The 17475-nt window shown below is 38.6% G+C and overlaps 1 protein-coding gene across 1 annotated transcript in view; it reads right to left on the minus strand.

Moving 5' to 3' along the window:
- APLF (aprataxin and PNKP like factor) overlaps positions 1–17475 on the minus strand; it is a gene marked incomplete at its 5' end in the record, with an annotated part of 101982 nt that overhangs the window by 72711 nt on the left and 11796 nt on the right. Inside the window, 1 exon segment of the mRNA XM_017853795.1 lies at positions 6325–6396. Within this exon segment, the coding sequence (XP_017709284.1) occupies positions 6325–6396 (72 nt within the window).

Consider the following 17475-nt stretch of genomic DNA (forward strand, 5'->3'; position numbering starts at 1 on the left):
TGTCTCAGTTCCCCTGGCTAGGAAAAGGGATTCCCTTCCCCCTTGCGCTTCCCAGCTGAAGCGCTTCCCTGCTTCAGCTCTCGCTGGTCGGGCTGCAGCAGCTGACCAGCACCAATTGTCCGGCACTCCCCAGTGAGATGACCCCAGTACCTCAGTTGAAAATGCAGAAATCACCGGTCTTCTGTGTCGCTCGCGCTGGGAGTTGGAGACTGGAGCTGTTCCTATTCTGCCATCTTCAAGTGGTGGATTCTTGGCAGCTTTCACCTAGATTTCAGAGGATGTATGGAAAAGCCTGGGTATCCAGGCAGAAGCCTGCTGCAAGGGCAAATCCCTTACAAGAGAACTTCTACTAGGGCAGTGCAGAGAATAAATGTGGGGTGGGAGGTCCCACACAGCGTCCTCACTTGGGACACTGCCTAGTAGAGCGGTGAGAAGAGGGCCACCGTCCTCCAGACCCAAACATAGTATATTTACCAACTCCAGCCTGTGAGAGCAACCTCAGGGGATGTACCCTGCAAAGCCAGAGGGGTGGAGCTGCCAAAGGTCTTGGGAGCCCACCCTTTGCATCAGTGTGCCCAGGATATGGACATAGAGTCAGATTACTTTGGAGCTTTGACATTTACTGACTGCCCTGAAGGGTTTTTTGTTTTGTTTTGTTTTTTGTTTTTTTTGAGACAGACTCTTCCTCTGTCACCCAGGCTGGAGTGCAGTGGCCGGATCTCAGCTCACTGCAAGTTCTGCCTCCCGGGTTTACGCCATTCTCCTGCCTCAGCCTCCTGAGTAGCTGGGACTACAGGAGCCCGCCACCTCGCCCAGCTAGTTTTTTGTATTTTAGTAGAGACGGGGTTTCACCGTGTTAGCCAGGATGGTCTCGATCTCCTGACCTCATGATCCGCCCGTCTCGGCCTCCCAAAGTGCTGGGATTACAGGCTTCAGCCACTGCGCCCGGCCGCCCTGAAGGGTTTTGAACTTGTGTTGGGCCTACTACCCTTTGTTTTGAAACAGGGATGTTTACTCAATGCCTATACTCCCATTGTTTCTTAGAAGTAAATAACTTTTGATTTTACAGGCTCATAAATAGAAGAGATTTGCCTTGTCTCAGGTGAGACTTTGGACTTCTGAGGTAATGCTGGAATGAGTTAAGACTTTGGAGAATTATTGGGAAGGTATGATTGTATCTTGCAATGTGAGAAGGATATGAGATGTGCGAGAGGTCAGGGAAAGAATGATATAGTTTGGGTATTTGTCCCCACCTGAAACTCATGTGAGTTGTAATCCATAAATGCTGGAGGTGGGGCCTGGTGGGAAGTATTTTAATCACAGGGGTGGGAATACTTCATGGCTTGGTGCTATCTTCTGAATAGTGCATCAGTTCTCGTGAGACCTCGTAATTTAAAAGTGTGGCTTGTTCACAATAGCAAAGACATGGAGTTAACCTAAATGCCCATCAATGATGGACTGGAAAAAGAAAATGTGATATGTATGTGTGTGTATATATATACACACACACACACACCATGGAATACTATGCGGCCATAAAAAGGAGTAAGATCATGTCCTCTGAAGGGACATGGATGGAGTTGGAAGCCATTATCCTCAGCAAACTAATGCAGGAACAGAAAACCAAATACTGCATGTTCTCACTTATAAGTGAGAGCTGAATGATGAGAACATATGGACACAGGGTGGGAAATAATACACAGTGGGGTCTACTGAAGAGTGGAGGGTGGGAGGAGGGAGAACATCAGGAAGAATAGCTAATGGATGCTGGGCTTAATAGCTGGATAATGGAATGATCTGTATAGTAAACCACCATGGTACACGTTTACTTATGTAATAAACCTGCACACCCTGCACGTGTATCCCTGAACTTAAAAGTCAAAGAAGAAAAAAAGTGTGTAGCACCTTCCCCTCACTCTCTCTCCCTTGCTCCTGCTTTCGACATGTGACGTGCCTATTTCCCCTTTGCCTTCTGCCATGATTGAAAGCTCCCTAAGGCTTCACCAAAAACCTAGCAGATGATGGCACCATGCTTCCTGTAAAGCCTACCCATGAGCCAATTAAACCATTTTTCTTTTTTCTTTTTTTGAGACATCCGTCTCCTAGGCTGGAGTACAGTGGTGCAATCTCAGCTCACTGCAATCTCTGTCCTCCTGGGGTTCAAGTAATTCTCCTGCCTTGGCCTCCAGAGTAACTGAGATTACAGGCACCCACCACCACGCCAGGCTAATTTTTTTTTTTTTTTTTTTGAGACAGAGTCTCGCTCTGTCGCCCAGGCTGGAGTGCAGTGGCATGGTCTCGGCTCACTGCAAGCTCCGCCTCCCGGGTTCACGCCATTCTCCTGTCTCAGCATCCCGAGGAGCTGGGACTACAGGCGCCTGCCACCATGCCCGGCTAATTTTTTGTATTTTTAGTAGAGACGGGGTTTCACCGTGTTAGCCAGGGTGGTCTCGATTTCCTGACCTCGTGATCCACCTGCCTCAGCCTCCCAAAGTGCTGGGATTACAGGCGTGACCCACCGTGCCTGGCCAAGCCTGGCTAATTTTTGTATTTTAAGTAGAGACATGGTTTCACCATGTTGGCCAGGCTGGTCTTGAACTTCTGACCTTAAGTGATCTGCCCACCTTCACCTCCCAAATTGTTGGGATTACAGGTGTGAGCCACTGCACCCAGCCTAAATCTCTTTTCTTTATAAATTACCCAGTCTCAGGTATTTCTTTATGTCAATGCATGAATGGCCTAATTACATGTGCCAATTACATGTATTTTAAACATCTTCTCTCTGTTGTAGTTATCATTTTCATTATAGTGATAATGAAAATGTGATAAATGAAGTTTCTTATTTTAATTTCATTGGCTTTTTCCAACTGTTTTATGGTTCATGCTTTTATATCTTGTTTAAAACCCTTCCCTACTCTAAAGCCTTAAGGGTTTTTCCCTATATTATATTCTAAGAGTTTTATAGTTGGACTCTCACATTTAATCTACCTGGAGTAGATTGCTGGGTCTGCAGTAGGGGTCTAATTTTTTTTTCCAAACAGATAACTGTCCCAGTACCATTTACTGATAAAAATTCCTCTTCCCCACTGACACACAGTGCTAGCCCTGGCCCAATCCAATTTCCACACACATAAGTCCAAATCTAAGGTTGCTTTCAGTTCTAAAATTTTATTCAACTGAAGGCACTAAAACTTCTTAAGATAGAACATCAATTAGTTGTAACTTAAAGAAATTTTTTTAAAGAAGAGACACCCAATGCCAAGAGAATCCTGACTTCAGAAATATAACAGCAAGAAAATACTACACAGAGTTCAAAGAACCTGGGCTCTCATTCCCATTCTAGAATTTGCTGAGTATTTAAGATCAGACATTCTGCAGAAGGCTGTGACATTCTAAGTTGTCAAAAAAAAAAGTTACTCAAAAAAGGATAAAAAAGATCTACCTTTCTCCCATGTCTAAACATCACACTTACGGGAAAGTTTAGAAAATTACACTAAATAATATTTAAATGATCACAAACAGAGGTAAAACTTAAATAAATCATTCCAAATTTTAGTTTTATATCTAGTCTCATGAGGAATTTTTGCTCTAGCTTCTAGCATTATTTCTACTACAGTTTTGTGCTCAAAAGACACCTGGTAATGTAATACATAGTGGTTTTATGATCTGAGTACCATCTAATTAAAGACTCAGTAAAAGTGAAGAGTATTTTCAAAAATGAGCCTTTTTATAACTGAACACTGCTAAAATCCCACATGGAAATTTGGCTCACTACATACTGGATAAAATTTAACTCAAGATAAGATTTTCAACTAATAAAATCATCTTTAATGTGGGCATACTTATTTTACATTATTAGTATTCTTTTGAATAGCCACAGAAGTACAAAATATAACTGAATAATTTTCAGTCAAGTATAGACACAACTCCAACTAAGCACCTTTATTAAAGCCAATTTATAAAACATTTTAAAATATAAATGTCCTTGATTAACACTGAGAAAAAATGTAAATGTTCAAAATATTCATGCATTAGTACATATGACAGTTTTCTAATGACCTATTTTTGATATAAAAAAATTTAATGCCATGTCAATTTTGTTATAAGAAGGGTTTCTTCTTATCATTGAGTAAATAAAGAGTGTAAAGAGAAAACCTGATATCTACTGAGTTGTCCACAATTCCACTGGTTAATTTGCTCACAAAATAAATGGACACAGTGGCACAGCAGACACTGGAGACTCAGAAGGGTGGTAGTGTGAGAGGTGGGACAGGGTTAAGAAATTACCTAATGGGTACAATGTATACTATTTAGGTAATGGTTACACTAAAAGCCCAGACTTCACCATTTCACAATATAACCATGTAACAAAACTGCACTGTACTCCCTAAATCTATATAAATAAAAAATAATCATTTCTATATATGTTAAGTTCCTAAAATGAATCACTCACCATTTACAAATATTATGCTACTATAAATTTTTCAGATATCATTGGAGCAAAAGCAGAGGTTAAAAAAAAAAAAAGCTATAACAAGAGTTAACAGGTATTAATCAAGAGCTTGCCTTCATAGCAGAGTGAAAAGTACTACTAGTTTATTGATTTGTTTTTCTATAACATCTGCATAGTTATCAGCAGGATTTGAATATTAACAACACAAACCAGAAAAGTCTATTCATCTACTGCAGGAGCTGATACTTTCTGGTTTAGCATAAAAAATAACTAGAAATCCACTCATTAAGGACTATTTAAATGATCTACTTAAAAAAAATTAAGTACTCGCTATAAAGTTCCTCTTTTTGTTAATATGAATTATAGAGCAATAAATTTAAATCATGTAGAAAATCAGTGGTAAGTAATGGTTCCTTCACTTGAGGAGCCAAGGGTAATATTAAGCCAGAATTGCTATTTTGAAAAAAGTAAATCTAATAAACACGTTCTATTAGAAAAGGTAGGATAAGAATTTCAAGATCTCTCTATTCTTTCCTTTAATATACTTTAGTAACAACAAAAAAAAACTTATTTTAAGCCATGGTAGTCCATTGGCAGGGTGTTAGAAATTGGGCAATAGAGAATAACATACTTTTGTAAAAATCTATCATGTTCCCACTCCTAGATATGCCATAGATAGTTCTCACCACAGCATTTACTCATGCATTCAGCAAATATTAATTAAATACCTACTATGTCTTAGGCACTATGATAAACACTAGAGATACAAAGATTAGTCAGAGTTCCTATATTCAAGGACCTTGTGATCCAGTATGTCATCTCAGAAGAATAAGTTATCTGGAGAGGATACAGAGATGAATAACTAATGGTAAATAAAGTGGCTCCTACAGGAGTATTGACTCCAGATATTAACACTTTTTCAAGACACTAAGATAATGCAGAATGACGATGAGACATAAACCCTTTTACAGATTATTTATTCAAGGCTGTGATAAGGTGAATACATTGAATAATTTTTTATTCAAAAAACTTCCAAGTACTAAAATTTAAAAGATGCTTTCCAAATTTGGAAACAGTTAAACATAGGATAAAAAAGCAAGTACTATCTGTGTAAAAGAAGGAACTAATGCTATAACAGGCAGTTGTATATAAAATATGAAAATACAAATTGGTTTAAAAAGGTTATAATGAATTTAATTCCATGAAATTTTACCACCATACGATCTAGTCTAAAATAAATGGACCCTCATGCACATATTTCATTCTCTTACACAATAGACTCTGCAAAAGAAAAGGAATGATCACATTGTATATTCTTAGAAACTGGCTGTCACTGCATATCATCAGTGATTTTGCAGCAGGAAATTATAAAGCAAACAATTAAAATTCTAGCCCTCAACAAAAGCTTTCAAATTAAAATTATTTTTCAAACCTCAAAGTTGAACAAGGTCTAAATTTCAGAACTATTCAACTCTACACACAGTGATAGAGAATATGTTAAAATATCCCTATAACATTTAAGTCACTTTGGTCACTACCCCAGCTCAAAAAAACAACCATTACATAGTTACGGGCTTTCTTATTGGATATTATTTGGTGTATTCAATTTTAAACCAAATCGTAATGTACACATGAACTGGCAGTCATCTTTCATTAAAATTCTAATTATGTAAATGTGGCATTGTCCTATGAGAAAATATATAGTTTTACTCATAGTTTAGATCTTTATCTCCTAATTATTTTCTGCAATGAGAAGGATATATTCTGACATTAATTCCCTATTCCCATAACCTTAGAAAATAGGCACCTCTGCTTGGGAACTGAAAGGGTAAGAGACAAAAGTTAAAATGAATCATTAATAACATATTTACCAGTTTGATTCGCAGCTGACCACCTGCCACCTCAAGAATGGCATGTCTTCTGGATACTCTCTTGTCTGTTATCTATGCAGTAAAAAAATTAAAAGATTAAGAATAGCCACCTTCTTAAAAGCAACAAAACAAAAGCCAAACAAAATCCCTGTCAACGTTTCTGAAATCAGTAGCCTAGCTATGAAATACATCATTCATTCAATAACTATATGTTGAAATGATTGTCCTCATTTAACAAATAATGAAACTCAGAGATTAAAAAACCCTGCCCAAAGTCATGGAAGAGTCAACAACAGAGCCTCAAGCCTAGAATCTAACAGATCTCAAAACCTTGCATGATAGTTTCCATTCATGACAGACATCTACTAGAGATTATTACCAAGAAAATTCAAAAATAGGAAAAGTATCTATATAATATGTACTTACCAGAAAACATTTCAAATACAAGAAACATATAGTATGTAACGATGATAAAGGTTTTCAAAGGAAGAGATTCCCATGCTCAAGGATCTGGTAAGTGTAAAAGAGTCTGACTGTATGCTTTGGGGTCAAAAAGACCCAGATCAGGCAGAACGGCATGCAAACTCTGGGGCCATCAGCAGCAGTTACGAGTTCAGGAAGGCAAGAAGCGGAATAGTGAATAACAAACATTGGCAGTAAGAAAGAAATCAGCATTTTTTAAAAACATCTATTTGCTTCCTGTTTTGAGCCAACAGTGTTCTGCTTATGCTCACAATAATTTCTGCATACCAAAGTTCAAAAATTGTTTGCAATTTATATGCTGACAGTGCCAATCAAAGCTTTCCCTTTTCACTGTAAACACAATAGTTAAAACTGCCTTTTTTATTTATGGTTGATTGATAGATAATGAAAACATGTTAAGCCCCAATTTCACTAACACCATAACTACCGACCCCATCTCTTGGTAACCTTGGTATTTAGCACTTGAATGCTGGCATTATCCGCATGAGGACCAAAATCATCAGTAAAAAATAGACCATGCCAACACATAAACTCAATTAAACCTATTAGTTCCACAAAAATGTGAAACTGCCAGGAGTCAGTACTCATTTTTTTAACCAGATAGCAGTTCCACACTTAAGGCTGTGACATACAGACATAATATCAAGCATCACAATGAGTATCACATGAATAAATTTTTCATAATCTATTGTTAGCCACAATGGCTATCCAAGAAGTACAAACTAATATCTATTCTTTCAGAAAAAAAGAGGCTAAAAATTTAAAGATTCCTTTTTTTTCCCAGAATGTACCTTAGCAGGCTAAAAACAACAGCAGTTATCTGATGACTCATTGCATCATTTGCACAGAACTTTCGCTTAAATGTTATGATTCAACATAACATTGCCATAGCTATTATTCACACTTTACATAGAAATTCAAAGTCCAGAGAATTTAGGTAACTTGGGTAGGTCACTCTCCAAGTAGGCAGTACTCCAAAGCCACACTCTTTTTAATAAAAATAGGTAATAGGGAGGGTGCGGTGGCTGCAATCCCAGCACTTTGGTAGGCTGAAGTGGAAGGACCGCTTGAGCCCAGGAATTCAAGACTAGCCTGGGCAAAACAGTGAGACCCCCATCTCCACATAAAGTAAAAAATTAGTTGGACAGGGTGGCATGTGCCTATAGTCCCAAATATTAATACTTGGGAGGCTGAGGTAGGAAGACTGCTTGAACCCAGGAGGTCAAGGTTGTAGAGCCATGATCGGCACCACTGCACTCCAGCCTAGGGGAAAGGATGAGACCCTGTCTCAAAAAAAAAAAAAAAAAAAGTAATAAATGTGAGAACACATTTATACATGACTATACCTACATGCAATCATTCAAAAGTAATTTCAAAATATGCACATTATTCTGTGACTGAGAGTAAGCAGTTCCTATTTCTGACTTGGGTACCAAAATCTCATTGTTACTTCAATACTACAAACCAATTTTCTAACCAACAGAGTAATAAGCTATCAAATATAAAATTATGGCATATAAAGATAGTTCCTTTAACAGTCCACCATCTTTCTTTCCTCTTTCTTCTTTCCTCTTTTAAACTGTATTTTTTCAGGAAGCAATAAATGAACTTTTCCTATCTCTGTCTTTCTTTGAAGTAGGCATCACTGACACTACGAAGATAAAGACATTTTAAGTAATATAAAAGTATAATGTGACCTCTAGTGGACACATAACTCCACAACAGTGTAATTTCACTACAAGCTATGTGTCTTTATAGAATACAAAAAGAATGCTATAAAGTCTTTGAAATTAACATCACTCATTTATAGTGTTCCTTTTAAAGTAAACCCCTAAATAGTGAATACGTGATAAAATAATCATTTGCATTTTCTCAATGGGAAGCGTAAAGGTTTAATAAATTATCATTAAAACATTTTAATTTCAGGATTGATATACGGAGAGAGGTGGGGAGCAAGTGACAAACAGATTATCCTAAAGATCTGATTATCTGCTTTAACAGCCTATCACTGCTCCTTATACAGAGTGAATATCCAACACATTTTTATTATTTATTAATATATCAACTGTAATAACAATCAATTATCAGAGCAAAGCACTGTTCTAGACTTGTCATGTATCGTCTTTTTCAGTCTTCACAAAACCTGTGAAGAAGATACTATTATTATACTTCGCTTCATAGGTGAGAAAATGGAAGTACAGAGAGTTTAAGTAACTACTCAGTTACACAACCAATAAGTAGTAGGGCCAGGATCTGAACCTAAGGAATCAGATTCCAGAACCATTCATGCTCTAAATGTTGTATCTCATCCTTCAATATCATTACATGAAACCTGAAGCAAAACCTCAGTTTTTAAGATGATTCACCCAGTTTAACTGTCAAACTAGAACATAGTAAATAACTGAAAATAAGGCAGAAATGGCTATTTAATAATCAAATAGACATTCAGAAGAGATTCAGATCCTAAATAAAGCTCCAAGAGGACCTCAGACTTTCATTTGGTCCTGCTTATCTAATGGTATACCTAAGTCTAACAAGATATGTCATCCAAATTCTTAATTCTCTATTCGTAAAGTGGATAGGATTTAGTAGACAGCATACTGACAATAGGAGAAAATGACTGATGTTAGTCTGCAAGTGGAAAGAGAAAGCCTACTTTTTAAAAAGCAAAGAAACCCAAGGACTCAAAAAGAATACACTGGTTAGAGGCCATTAGGGTAGGACAAACGGCATAAATTACTTCAAAATATACTGAAGGCTTGCCCAAGTTTACTTACTGATTACTAATCACCAAGTTTAAATTAAAACTTCAACTGAAAGTCAGACATTTCACATCTTAGAAAGCCATAAAAATAGTTAAATTGAGGAATTCCAATTTTTATAGAATAATTATAGTCACCTAAATTCTAATCACAACACACATTCTTCAAATAAATCAACAAATAGAGCAAATAAAACTACCCATATCTCATCCCATATCTAATGCAAAACTAGGAGATGGAGATTACTAAAAACTTTAACTTACATGTAAGAGAGATGAGAAATGCCAATTTCAGAAGATCAAGCCCCAGAACCTATGCTGGAGCAGAGAAAATCAGGTGGCAAATGACAGAAAAAGAGGAGAGAGGGCCGGGCACGGTGGCTCAAGCCTGTAATCCCAGCACTTTGGGAGGCCGAGACGGGTGGATCACGAGGTCAGGAGATCGAGACCATCCTGGCCTACACAGTGAAACCCCGTCTCTACTAAAAAATACAAAAAACTAGCCGGGCGAGGTGGCGGGCGCCTGTAGTCCCAGCTACTCGGGAGGCTGAGGCAGGAGAATGGCGTAAACCTGGGGGGCGGAGCTTGCAGTGAGCCGAGATCGCGGCCACTGCACTCCAGCCTGGGCGACAGAGCGAGACTCTGTCTCAAAAAAAAAAAAAAAAAAAAAAAAAGGAGGAGAGAGGGAGTGGGAATCTAGGGGTGCTGAAGCACAGGTATCACTCTCAGAAAAATTAAGTCACACTTTTAGTGGGAAATACTAAAAACATATTTCAGATCCAACATTACAGAGGCCAAGCTAATAGAGAATCCAAAAGAGAGGCATAAAAATATGTCGAACCAGGTATAGCAAGCGCAGTAAAGACACCACTTCTCAGAAAGAAGAAGGATACTTGGAAGAAAAAAATAAATCCAATAGTATAGATTTTGGCTTCAAAATACCATTCCCCACTAAAAGAAACCAGAGCTCTTTTGAGAAATGTCATATTCCAGGTCTGAGGCACAAAAAGTATAATGTGGACCTAGGATATCTTCTTGTGCCAGAGGACAAAGAAATGCTCAAAAATTGATGGGTGCATGTCAGAAGGACAGAGAAACCAGTGCGAAAAAACTCTCACTGACCAAATTTAGAATGATTTGAGCACCAAAATAGTGATAATACTGGAATACAGCAAGCAAATTGAATCGCAAAATAATCCATGATTCCGTACCAATCCACATAAAGTAAAAAATTAGTTGGACAGGGTGGCATGTGCCTATAGTCCCAAATATTAATACTTAGGAGGCTGAAGTAGGAAGACTGCTTGAGCCCAGGAGGTCAAGGTTGCCGTGAGCCATGATCATGCCACTGCACTCCAGCCTGGGGGACAGGGTGAGACCCTGTCTCAAAAAAAGAAAAAAAAAAGATAATAAAAAAGATTCCATATGAATCATGGATTATTTTTTGATTCAATGTGCTGTATTCGAGTATTATCAGAGGGTAAGGCTGGGAGAGATGCTTTTCTTTATAAAAGAATGCCAGCTAAAGTAGAAAAAAATGGTAGAACCAAAAAAATCACTATTTTTAAACTATCAATGTAAAAATTAAGTTAGGAAAGGATAAAAGGATGTTTATTTCCTAACAATTAAAAGGTTTGTTGGGAAAAAATACTCATGAAGTCTCAGTATCACTCCACAGATTACTGACAAAGGAAATGGCAGATTAACTGTGAAATCCGGCAGATACCACCTTATCAAGGTGATTACACTTACCATATCACCACAACAGGACAAACTGATAGATGTGCTTCCTAATGCGGTACTCTGAATAAACATCACCTACTTAATATTTTCACCAAAAATGTTTAATGTGAATCAAATTATGTGCAAACAAACAGTCAAACAAAAATTGTGGGACACTCTAGTAATAATTGGCCTGGACCCACAGAAGCACTGATGTCATTAAAGACAAAAGGCAAGAAAACCATTCTAGATTAAATACAAAAAAATTTAACTGGATCATGATTTTTTTTAAAAAATGCAAAAAGCACATTATTGAAAACGATGTACAAAACTGAGTATGGAACATTAAAATTTATGGCACAGTTACACATTTCTAGAATATAATAACAGAATATAGCTATATAGAAATGTCCTCATTCTTAGGTGACACATGTTGACATATTTAGTGATGAACTGCCATAATGCATGTATGTACTTTCAACTGTGTTCAGGAGAAAGAAAAAAATGTGCGCGTGCACACACACACACACACACACACACACACTACAGAAGAAAAATCAATGCCTTATTTGATTAAATTGCTGTTTGTCAAATTTCTGTTACTTGTAGTCAAAAGCAACTATGATTAATACACATTCCTCTAACCATTGTTATATTTATTTTTTTTTAGGGATGGGACTTTCCCATTTTGGCCAGGCTGGTCTCAAACTCCTGGCTCCAAGTGATCTGCCCACCTGGGCCTCTCAAGGTGCTGGAATTACAGGCATGAGTCACTGTGCCTGGTCTTAAACTGCCTTCTTTTTATTTTTTTTTTTTTTCAGACTAAGCTTCACTCTGTTGCCCAGGTTGGAGTGCAATGGCACAATCTAAGCTCACTGTAAACTCCGTCTCCCCAGTTCAAGCGATTCTCCTGCCTCAGTCTCCCAGGTAGCTGGAATTACATGCATGCACCACCATGCCTGGCAAATTTTTTTTTTACATTTAGTAGAGACAGGGTTTCAACATGTTGGTCAGGCTGGTCTCGAACTCCTGACCTTGAATGATCCACCCACCTCGGCCTCCCAAAGTGCTGGGATTACAGGTGTGAGCCACCGTGCCCAGCCCTAAACTGAATTCTTAATATTGTTTCTTGAATGTGAACAGGTCTGTCTATTCTTACATCACTTTTGTAGTGATACCATGAGGATCCTTTATATTTGACTTTCTGGTTTTAAATATTAATAGAATACTTCATCCACTATAATATACATACAGGCCCCTTCTCTAGTTTTAAGATATGAAGATTATACCAGAAGAAAAGATAAACACATGAAAACATAAAAGAACTGTTTATGATCTGTTTGTTACCAAATATGTATTTTTTGAAGTCAAACAAAATGGAAATTATCTTATGATGTGACGAGCAGAAATACTTAGCTATTTTGAATCAAAGTCTGTGATCTCTTTGTTTGACTGCAATTCTCAAAATTCTAAAAACTAAAGAAACAACCCTGAATACGGTAAAAGCAGAAAAGCTACTGGATCTTGAAATAGAATAGGGTGGTACCTTTCATTTCATTTTTTGTCTATATACAATATAGACAACACAAGTTAATTTTTTGTAAAATGTTTTTCTAGACAAGTTTCTGAACATCATAGACAGTTATAATATATCATACTAATTCAATGTTCTCATGTAACTTGGTTCCTGTAAATATAAGAACAGAAAATAGTTCGTTTTTCAGTATAAACTATATTACAAATTGTTTTTTAGTATAAACTATATTACACAGGATATTATTATAGTACAAATATAGTACACAGGATGTATATTATAGTACAAATTGTTTTTCAGTATAAACTATATTACACAGGAAAGGTTAAGATAATTATATGATACTTTATACTTTAATTTTATAAAATTATCTTGTATGAATAAAATCAGAAAAATGGCTGACTAGAGGTGCCCGATGCATGCCCTTGCCCCCCAAAAAGGGACCCAAACACAGAATTAACAACTACAATTCAAATGGAGTGTCTGAGGGAGAGCGCTGAAGTGCAGCAAGGGAGTGGCAAGATCCCTGTGGAGCACAAAAGCCGGATGAAAAGAGGTGCAATGCACCCTGCCTCTGCTGTCCCATCTCCCCAGTGACACTGGCTGGGAGCCAGGAGGGACTTCTTACAGGGTAATGGTAAGCACAGGGCCCCAACCACAGAAACTTGCAGTCCTTACTGCAGGAGAATCCCACAGTCCTTACAAGCCTTGAGCTGTTTGGAGAGCTACCTGGAATTTACAAAGCTACATTACTCCACAGCAGGAGCTCGTGTTATGCACTCCTCACCCTTGCATAACCTAAGCTGCTACAGCATTAGCACCTTCTTGAAACCAGAGCCACTGCTGGAGGGTGTCCTGCTCTGGGGGCCAGTAGCCACTGTGTCTCTCTAGCTTTGAGGCTCTACCATCATTCCATAAAGACCACATGAAGGACTGCAATGCAATGACTCCGGTTACTGAGAGCCTGGGCCCAGGGACAGTCATGACTCTGGTACTGCATAATGGGGAAGCCAAGCCCAGGCTGGCCAAACCACCACATGCCTGTGCCCCCAGCTGCAGAAACAGCATAGCAGCCCACCCCTGGTACGCCCTTCCCCAAGCTAGCCAAACCATTGTGAGCTCACATCCCAGCCAGAGAAACAGCAGTCCACCCCCAGGGGGCATGCCACCAAACTGGCCTAATCATTGGGTGTCCATACCCCCAACTGAGGACACAGTCTGGTGGAACCACCCTAGGCGGACATACTCCACAAACCAGCCAAACTGCCCCACCCCTGCAGCCCTAGCTGGATAAACAGCCTGGTGGCTCTTTCCTCAGTGAGCCAGACCCTGAGCAGCCAAACCACAACATGTCTGCACCCTAAGTCTGATAAACAGCCCAGAGAGCCAGTCCCTGAGCTGACCAACCAGCTGCACACCAGCACCCACAGCCTGAGAAGTAGCCTAGTAGACCTGCCCTCAGTGACCCAATCTCCAAGCCAGCTGACTATGTGTACATGCATACCCCTGGCCCAACAACCAGCCTGGCGAGCCCATCTCTGGCAAAGTCATACCACCACCACCACCGCATACTTCCACAGCCTAGGCCATTGAGGAACTTGCAAACGTTACTAATATGGGTTACAGCTGAGGAAACTGCACAGAGACCATACTACTGTGCTCACTCAGAACCGAAGCCAATGCACTCTACCCATCAGACACCATAAGACCCATCTAAAAGAATAGGTCTTTCCCTGTGAAAGCTACTCCAACAAATTAGAAGAGGCAACTATTCTACCAGATGAGCAGATATCAATATAGGGACACGAGAAACATGAAAAAAAACATGACACCTTCAAAGGAACACATTAATTCTCCAACAGCAGACTCCACAAAAAAAAAGAAATTTATAAAATGCCAGAAAAAGAATTCAAAATAACCTTAAGAAAGTCAACGAGATAGAAGACAATGTAGATAACCCAATAATTCATTATCTAAATGAGAAAGTCAACAGAGAGAAACATCATAAAAAAGAACCAAACAGAAATCTTACAGCTGAGGAATTCAGAGAATAAGAAAAAATAAAATCAAGCCTTCACCAGACTATATCAAGCAGAAGAACTTCTGAACTTAAAGATTAAGTCTTCTGAAATAACCCAAACCAAAGAAAAAAGTATTTAAAAGAATGAAGAAAACCGATTGAACTTATGGGACACCATTAAGCGAACAAATATTCACATTATGAGAATTCCAGGTAAAGAAAATATGGAAAAGGCATAGAAAACCTACTTAATGAAATAATAGCTGAAAACCTCCCAAGTCTTGAGAGACAGAAGGACATCCAGATGCAGGAAGCACAGAAGTTCTCAAATAAATTCAGTCCAAAAAGGTCCTCTCCAAGGCACTTATAGTCAAATTTTCAAAAGTCAAAGACAATGAGAAAATTCTACAAACAACAAGAAAAAATCATCAAGTCACATAAAAGGGAATGCCCATTAGACTAACAGCAGATTTCTCAGCAGAAACTTTAACAGGCTGAGAAAATGGGATGATATATTTAGTGCTGAAAGGGGAAAAAAAAAAAAAAAAAAACTGCCAGCCAGGATGTAGGATACCCAGTAAAGCTATCCTTTAGAAATGAAGTTTTCCCAAACAAGCAAAATAAAGGGAATTCCATCACCACTCAACAAGCCCTACAAGAAATACTTAAAGGAGTTACTACATGGCTTCACGCTGAATTCTACCAAATTTTTAAAAAAGACTAACACCAATTCTTCTCAACCTATTCCAAAAAATTAAAGGGAAAGGAACTATTACAAGTTCATTACATAACGCCAGTATTACCCTGAAACCAAAACCAGACAAGGACACACAAACACACAAAAAAGAAAATTACAAGCCAACATCCCTGATGAACATATAGATTCAAAAATCCTCAAAAAAAAAATACTAGCAAACTGAATCCAAGAACACATTAAAAAGATTATACAGCATGATCAAGTGAAATTTATCCCAGGGATGCAATGATGGTTCAAACATACACAAATCAATAAATGTGATATATCACAGCAACAGAATTAAGGACAAAAACCATATGATCTCAAGAGATTCAGAAAAAGTATTTGATATAATTCAACACCCCTTCATGATAAACACTCAACAAATCAGGTACAGAAGAAACATACCTCAACACAATAAAGGGTATATATGACAAATCCACAGCTAACATCATATGGAAAAGGGAAAAGATGAAACCTTTTCTTCTAAGAATTGGAACAAGCTAAGGATGCCCCACTATTACCACTCTTATTAAATATAGTACTACTAGTCCTAGCCAGAGCAATTAAGTAAGAAAAAAAAAATCAGCCGGGCATGGTGGCTCACACCTGTAATCCCAGCACTTTGGGAGGCCAAGGCGGGTGAGTCACAAGGTCAGGAGTTCAAGACCAGCCTGGTCAAGATGGTGAAACCCCATCTCTACTAAAAATACAAAAATTGGCTGGGCATGGTGGTGGGTGCCTGTAATCCCAGCTACTCAGGAGGCTGAGGCAGAGAATTGCTTGAACCCAGGAGATGGAGGTTGCAGTGAGCCAAGATCATGCCACTGCACTCCAGCACTCTATCTCAAAAAAAAAAAAAAAAGAAAGAAAGAAAACAAAAAAAGAGCATCTAAATGGAAAGGAGGAAGCTGAATTGTCCCTGCTTGTAGATAACATGATCTCACATCTAGAAAAACCTACAGACTCCACCAAAAGAACTCTTAAAACTGATAAACAAATTCAATAAACTTACAGGATACTTTAACTTAAAACAATATGGGGCTTAGGGGAACCAACCTTGACTCCCCCAAAACTTAACTACCAATAGCCTACTGTTGACTGGAAGCCTTAATCAATTATAAATAATTGCTTAACACATATTTTGCATGTTATATGTATTTTACAGTGTATTCTTATAATAAAGTAAGCTAGAGAAAAGAGAATGTTTTAAGAAAATCATAAGGAACAGAAAATATATGTACTATTCATTAAGTGGAAGTGGATCATCATACAGGTCTTCATCTTCATTGTCTTCACCTTGAGTAGGCTGAGGAGGAGGAATAGGAGGAGCTGCTCATGCTGTCTCAGGGTGGCAAAGGTGTAAAAGGTAAAGGAGGTAGAAGGGAAGGCAAGAAAGGCAGACATACGGGGTCGGGCGCAGTGGCTCAAGCCTGTAATCCCAGCACTTTGGGAGGCCGAGACGGGTAGATCACGAGGTCAGGAGATCAAGACCATCCTGGCTTAACACGGTGAAACCGTCTCTACTAAAAAATACAAAAAACTAGCCGGGCGAGGTGGCAGGCACCTGTAGTCCCAGCTACTCGGGCACCTGTAGTCCCAGCTACTCAGGAGGCTGAGGTAGGAGAATAGCGTGAACCTGGGAGGCGGAGCTTGCAGTGAGCTGAGATCCGGCCACTGCACTCCAGCCTGGGCAACAGAGCGAGACTCCATCTCAAAAAAAAAAAAAAAGAAGAGGCAGACAAACTTGGTGTAACTTTATGAAAATACATGATTACTTGCCTAACTTTTTTGCTTTCCATTTCTTTAAAAAAAAAATGAAGTTTTTATACATTTCCAATCCTATTCTACCATTTGTTTAGTTTCAGGGTCTGTATCATAGAAAGGTCCATGTT

The sequence above is a fragment of the Rhinopithecus bieti genome, unplaced genomic scaffold (genome assembly GCF_001698545.2).
Source record: "Rhinopithecus bieti isolate Rb0 unplaced genomic scaffold, ASM169854v2 scaffold_36315, whole genome shotgun sequence".
In the NCBI taxonomy this organism is placed as follows: Eukaryota; Metazoa; Chordata; class Mammalia; order Primates; family Cercopithecidae; genus Rhinopithecus; species Rhinopithecus bieti.